The 7,546-nt window shown below is 44.1% G+C and overlaps 1 protein-coding gene across 1 annotated transcript in view; it reads right to left on the bottom strand.

Moving 5' to 3' along the window:
• The window catches only part of HDGFL3 (HDGF like 3), a 74,566-nt gene extending 67,358 nt beyond the window's left edge, over positions 1-7,208 (bottom strand). The window contains exon 1 of the mRNA XM_041751575.1: positions 6,974-7,208. Within this exon, the coding sequence (XP_041607509.1) occupies positions 6,974-7,057 (84 nt within the window). The 5' untranslated portion in view covers positions 7,058-7,208. The remainder of the gene's footprint in view (positions 1-6,973) is intronic.
• Positions 7,209-7,546: the final 338 nt, after the last annotated feature.

Consider the following 7,546-nt stretch of genomic DNA (forward strand, 5'->3'; position numbering starts at 1 on the left):
ACCTGGGTGGCTCAGCAGTTGAGCATCTGCCTTTGGCTCAGGGTGTGATCCTGGAGTCCCAGGATCGAGTCCCACACTGGGCTTCCTGCGTGGAGCCTGCTTCTCCCTCTCTGTTGTCTCTCATGAATAAATAAATAAAATCTTTTAAAAAAAAAACTTTTTACACAGATATTTAAAACATAAAAGTCAATCCATTCTCTCTTTTAAATAATTAAAGATATTTTAAAAGTTTACAGTATGAAGAGGGGTGCCTGGCTGGCTCAGTCAGTGGAGAGGGTGACTCTTGATCTCAGGGTTTTGGGTTCAAGCCACATGTTGGGTATAGAGATTACTATAAAAAAATTTTTTTTTGGAGAGTATGAACAAGCAAGCTGGAGGTTTGGAGGGAGAGAGACAGAGGGAGAGAAAAAGTCTCAAGCAGGTTCTACGCCCAGTGCAGGCCCCATGTAGGGCTTGATCTTATCATGACCTGAGCCTAAACTAAGAGTTGGATGCTTAATGGACAGCCACTCAAGTGCCCTCAAAATAGAATCTTTAAAAGTTTATAGTACGAGAAGATTGTTTTAGATGCAAGGAACACTAGTGACTTTTAAGGATCCTCTACAGTCAGTACTCTGTGGTAAAAGACCTGGTTTTTAAAAATCTCTAATTTGTTATAGACTGACATTTTTATAAAATATGTGAAAGATGAATTATTAGAAAAATAGAAGTTTCGTTTTAAAAACTAGATTCACAAACATAAAGTCATTCTATCAGATGGCTTTAAAAAAATTTTCTAAACTCTTACTCTCAACTTCTGCACCTATCTGGTCATTGACAGATAACGTTCTGCAGACCATGCTCTCAGTAAGCAAGGCTCTGAGTGATTAAGAAGCCTTTTTGCACTGGACTAATCACTGCATCAAGCAGACTGGATTCTCATTGAACATCTGGACAATCTTCTGCAACAGAAGAGAACTTTCTCCAGTAAACAGGAGCATTGGGCTCTTCCCCTATTATGTTTATCATATTTACTAGCCTACAATGTTTTTCTTATGCTAATAGACAATTTCAATTAAGTCATATATAATTTTAAACCACCAGTCATTTTCCAAAAGAAGCAAACACCATCTCATATAGTAAAAACCTGACTTCAGAGAATTAACATTTTCCAAATCCTGGGGAAACAATAGTCATTAGGGCACAGCAAAGGGATGATGTGCCAGAAATACAGATTCCTCTGGTTGAAATGGGAGCAATGAAAAATGTACATGTTGATACTGAGAGTTTAAGTTGCCTATTTGCTCCCAGAGTGAAGCAGAAGAAAATGAGACAATTTACCAATCCCTTGGTGACATGAATATAGTCCCTGGGGGAAAGCCGAATGAATCCCTGCCACTCTGAGGAATGAAACAATGATGGACTTCTCTGGACTCATGCCAAAAAATTGGGAATTACAAACATCTTATTTTATGTCAAGATTAAAAAGAATTTAAGTCCCACGTGATTCCCTGAAATTATGTAGCCTAGCCTCCAGAAATAAAGGTTCACAGTTTAGTAATTATTGTCAAAAGCAAAAAAATTCAAACTGCTATGGATCAGAACTAAGGATTCTCAATCTGTATTTATACTAATAAAGGATATAGAAACACTTTAATTACGGAATTATATTTTTAAATTGCTGCAAATTTAATCTGTTTTAGAAAAATGAAACTCTACCTAGCACACTACCTTACATACAGTAGGTGTTCAGTAAAAGTCTGGCTAAGAGGTTAGCTCTTCAAGCTGTCCTAGAATGGTTAAGTCAAATGTTTTATTTTTAAGTTGTATCAGGTAAAAAGTTGAGAGCTAGATCCTAGATCAAAAAGATGATGAGCAATGATTTAGTAGTGAAATGAATAGCAGGACCCAAATACAGTTAAACAAAAGATAGGCGGAAACCAGAACTAAAAAGAAATGTAAAGAGAAAGCTGTGAAGTACTAAATGAAGTTTCTAAGACAGTCAAAAGGGAACAGGAAGATGCAAATTGGGAGCACTGAAGCCTTAAACAAGAGAAACAATTTCTCACTGAAAGCTAAGAATGCTCAAATACAATCCATGAAGAAGCCTGGAGTATTAGATTCTTTCCCCCCAATTCATACAAAGTATGTATTTTTTAAATTGAGGCATAACTTACACATAGTATAATGTGCAAATCTTAAATGTGCAGTTTGGGAAGTCTTTACAAATGCACACATCCAGATCATAACGAACATTTTCAGGGCTTCCTCCCAGTCATTAACACCTTCCTTCACTCATCATGAACTGATCACTAACCAATTTTGCATGTTTTTGTATCGTACAGAATGTACTCGTGCTGGCTTTTTCCATCCAACCTCAAAATTTTGAAATACACCCATATTTTTGTGGGCATCAGTAATTTGTTCGTTTTTACTGCTGAGCAGTACTCCACTGCATTAACAGGCTACAATTTGGTTTAGCCATTCTACTGATGGACATCTGGGTGTTTTTCAATCTTCTGCTAATATGAATAAAGCTGTCATGTATTAGCATTCTTGTACAAGTCTTTTGGTGGACATAAACACTTGTTTCTCTCGGGTATATGCCTAGAACAGATTGCTAAATTACAAGGTAGGCATGTGTTTTACTGTAGTAGATTGGGCCAGTTTTCTAAAGTGATCGTATCAATTTACTCTAGATTAGAAATGCTGGCACTTGAGTTCTCATATAAAGTTTTTATTTTTTTTAAAGTTTTTAAATTTAAAAAAAGCTCTCTGTTTGAAACACAAGAGTTTTGCTTTTTGTATTTCCATCTTTTAGAGCAGGGATAACATACAGAGAGTGCTCACACCTCAGGATATACAAGATTTGGAGGGAGGGTGTGAGAAGAAAATAGTACAATTTCTTTTTTTAGTTTCTTCTTTTTTTACCTAAAAAGTAAATTTTACTAATATTTAATACATAAATTGACACTAGTGTCCTTATTCAGATGGTTATATTTATTCACTTTGGGCAAACTGTGATTTACTGCCATTTGAGAGTGCTTGGTTGAACAAAATTAGGGAATATTCACTTCTAAATGAACTCTTGCCAAATGAACAAGTGGCTAAAAGGAGTCCTGCAAAGATAATACCAATACTGTAAGCACAAGCAAACAAGAAATGGCCAAACTGACAGTTCTATTATGGAAAAGCTCTTTAGAAAAATTGTGACTATCTAGTCATCTCACAAGAAACAGGCAAAGAATATTACAAAAGTTAATATTTAAAAAAATATATAGACTTAATCTATTACTATTAATATTTTGCTAATAAGAATTTTTTTTTGCTAATAATTCAAAAACAAATTTTATCATGTCATCCCCTTTAGTTTCTTTTGTATTTATTTTATAATGTATGTAATAGTACAAAGTATAATTTAAAGTAAATTTACAAAAAAAATAAAAATAAAAAAATAAATTTACAATTAGGGATGCATGTTCAAATTTTTTTTTTTTACTCATAGAATCACAATCAAAAGGGTTCATTCAGAGACTCTTGTTTTAGCATTTAATCTTTAGATACAAATGAACTTGTATTTTTAAGTCATACACAATATAAAATATACTCCATTAAGAGCAGCTAGTGGGGGCACCTGGGTGGCTCAGAGGTTGAGCGTCTGCCTTTGGTTCAGGTCGTGATCCTGGGGTCCTGGGGTCAAGTCCTGCATCGGGTTCCTTGCAGGGAGCCTGCTTCTCTTCTCCCACTGCCTATGTCTCTGTCTCTTATGAATAAATAAACAAAATTAAAAAAAAAAAAAGAGCAGCTAGTGGGCTACCAAATGTTAATACATCTGAACAAAGAAGAGGACAGGGATTAACTGGGAAGAGCCACAAGGGAACTTTCATGGGTACTGACAACTACCCTTTTCTTGCAAGGGGTATGGATTATCCCAGGGCATACATGTCAGACTCACTGAATGGTACATTTGAGTGTATTTCAGTTTACATAAATTTTATCTCAAGAGGCAAAATAAAAGGCGGGGGGGGGAGGATCTATAAAAAATATTGACCTCTAGTTAATGATAATATATGCTGAAGTGTCTAGGAGTAAATTATACTGCTGTCTGCGACTTACTTTAAAATGCATTAAAATAAGATGGACTGCTGTATGGATAAAGGGATAGATACATAAATAACATGATAAAGCAAGTACGGTAAATGTTAATTGTAGAATTTAAGTGGTAGAAGGGTGTCCACCGTACAATTATTTTAACTTTCCTATACATTTGAAGTTATTCATAACTTGGTGGGAAAAATAACCTGTTTACTCAAAAGTTGAATATTAAAAACAGTGTGGTGATACAGGGGAAAAGTTAGAAATTCAAAAAGGAAAAAAAGGTAAGAACACCCAAGCACTGCTGTTTGGTGCTTTTACACACACAATCTGTGAGGTGAGAACTATGCCTATTTCTCAGACTAATAAATTAAAATTTAGAAAGATTACAGAATATGCCTACCGTCACAACGTATGAAGCCCAGACAAAAGGTGAACGCAACCTGACCAAATGTGCTGGATGTCTGAATCCTCCAGGCCCATGTTCCATACAAGGGGCTGCCTCGGATCCAACGTCTTTCCTACAGCAGGGAAGTTGCTTCTCTATTCAAGCATGGACCTTCTCTGACGGAAAAGTCCTTTCTACAGTCTGAACTGCAAACTGTCCCCCCATGTTTTTCTTCCTAGGTCTGACCCCTTGGGGCCATACAGAATCTAATCCCCACATGACTGGCCTTCAGATCAAGTGACATTATTTGAAATTTGATTAAGTAGGGTTTTCTGCAGTTAGCATTTTGTAACATCATCTACAAAGCTATAGCTAGGTGTAAAATGGGGATAACAGCTCACAGAACTGGAGTGGAAATAACATGAGAACATCTATGAAGCACAGAGCACAGTAACAGAGTCGGGACTCAAAAATCTTTTTCTTACACTTACTTGGAAATTATAATATGCCACTCATCTCTTCTTACATTATAAAAAGAGAGAGAGAGAGATGTTCTTTCCTTGAGGAGTTTATGTTAAAGGGAAGAGACATAGATTTCATGTACTTATTTTATCTAACAACCTGATTTTATTTTCCATTTTGCCTTGGTTTGGAATTATAACTTCTAGGAATTTCATGTGCAATTAGATCTACAATCAGAACTTCTTCTGCAGCACTTTTTTGTTCCAAAACTACTACAGGTGGCCAATGTACATAAGTAACTTGTTAATGCAATTTTAAGGTTTTTTTTTTTTTTTTGGACTCTCAAGAAAAGTAAGATTAAAAAGCAAGCTATTGGATTACAAGGAACTGACCAACTGGTGATAACAATCTTTAATTCACTGGTGATCACCTACAGGCACATGCACCAAATAGCTATTTCTTGATAAATATATTCAGGGATCCCTAAAGGACTCCCGAAATCACAAGTCTTGCCCCTTTCAGCAACATGGCACGACAGTATGAAAAATAATCAGTTATTCCCCGCCCAATGAAAACTTTGCCTTGTTTGAGGACAACCTACAGCTCATATGAGGACAAAAGTTATTTTCACAGCCTAAGGGAAACTGAACCTCACTTGAAATCTGAGGTTGTTGGCACTGGAATGAATCATAGAGATGATCATTTTATAGTTGCAGAAATGGATATTCAGACAGTTGAAATGATTAGCCCATAACAGAGCCAGGGCCAAATACCAGGCCCCTTCGCCCCCAATTCTGGGCCCACTGTTCTTTCCATTTTACAATCATGCCAAACTAAATACAAAAAAAGTGATTATGTCCATCCATTACTTCAACTTCACTAATTTCAGCCTGGCCACCCGTGATGTCACTTCCTTTTGTGAATGGGTGGGTGTGTTGTGTTTTGTTTTTTTTTTCCCCCTTTCCTGGGTCTAGCTACCTTCCCTGGACTGTAATACAACATTTTAGAGCTCACACTCTTTATTTATACTATTTCCCACATCTGCTTCAGTTCCCCACGGATCCCAACGGAGCCTCCAAGATGCTCTGACCCTCCTTTTCACTGTATTTCTGATTCCAAACAACCACCAACCAGGATTAAAAATCAAAAGTAAAAGCGATTCGTTTTTAAAGCACAAAGCACACACACACACAGCGGTGTTGATCTCCTCCTCGCTCAAATGGCCTGATTAAAAATCATCATCATCATCATCATCATCGGATGCTGTGCATCACACGCAGATGCTTTCTAGAGAAAGCGCCCAGCGACAACCGCTGCGGGCCAGGAAGGGAGCGCTATTGTGGGCTGGAGCCGGGGAGGCCGGGGAGGCCGGGGAGGCCGGGCAGGCCTGGGATCCGACCTGGAACAAACATGGAGGTGGAGAGGCACGCGGAGCTGCCCGGACCCGCCGGCCGCGGCCAGGCTGCGAGCTCCCGGCCGCCGGGGCTCCCGGGACCGCGCTCCGGGAGAGCTCAACAAGTCTGGATGGCGAACGAGGCGCCGCGAGACGGGTGCGCGGCTGCCAGGAGGCGCCCGCTGGCCTCCCGGTGACCGGCGGCCCTTTCCAGGACTGGCGGCCGCGGCCGCCGCCGGCTCGCAGACAGCCATTTGCATGACGCTCCCCTACGTGCCCCGACGTTCGCCCGGGACCCGGCTGCCCAGCCGCTACCCTGCCCGCGGCGGCGCCTCCGCCCAGGCCCGCCGCCCGCCGCCCGCCGCCCGGCCACCCCGCGGCGGGCCTGCGCCGGCCCGAGCCGCCTGCCAGAAGAGGCGGAAGGATGGCCGCCCTCGCCGAGCGGGCGCGGCCCGGAGCCATCCCTGCGGCCCGGGCACGTCCTCCGTGCGCCGCGCCCGCAGCCCCGGCAGCCCCGGCAGCCCCGGCAGCCCCGGCAGCCCCGGCTCCGAGCCCCCGGCCCCCGCGCCCGGCCGAGGCGGATGGCGAAAGGGGGCGGGCGCGCCATCATGAAGGGGAAAATGGTGGGCGGGCGGGCCCGCGGCCGCCGTACTCACCCGGGCCGGCCAGTGCGGGTAGCCCTTCATCTTGGCGAAGACCAGGTCGCCCGCCTTGTACTCGCGGGGCCGCGGACGCGCCATCCCGGCCGCTTCCTCCCCCGCTCGTCCTTGGTCGCCGCGAAGATGCCGGGAGGCCGCCCCCCCGCGGGCCGACGGACTGCGCCGCGCTCCCCGCGGGCCTCGAGCGGGCGGGCGAGCGGCCGCTCCGACGAGGGGAAGCGGCGAGGCGGCGGCTGAGGCGAGGGGTGGGCGGGGGGCGCAGCGGGCCCGGCAAATCACGGCCCGGCAGCGGGGGAGGGGAGCCCCCGGCCGCTCGGCTGTCGCCCGCGCCCAGGTCCCCGCCGCCGCCGCGCGCTGCTCACAGGCGCCGCGTCGCCTGCCTCATACCGCCGCCGCCGCCGCCGCCGCCGCCGCCGCCGCCGCCGCCGCCGCCGGCCTCCCTCCCGGGCTCCCGGGCGCGGCGCGAGCGCCGGGCCTCGCGCCTCCTCCGAATTCCTCCTCGGGCAGCGACCGCAAACACGATCTTATTATTGTTCTCGCGCGCGCTCAGCATCCCCCCCCCCCGCCCCG

Source organism: Vulpes lagopus, chromosome 4 (genome assembly GCF_018345385.1).
Source record: "Vulpes lagopus strain Blue_001 chromosome 4, ASM1834538v1, whole genome shotgun sequence".
Classification (NCBI taxonomy): Eukaryota; Metazoa; Chordata; class Mammalia; order Carnivora; family Canidae; genus Vulpes; species Vulpes lagopus.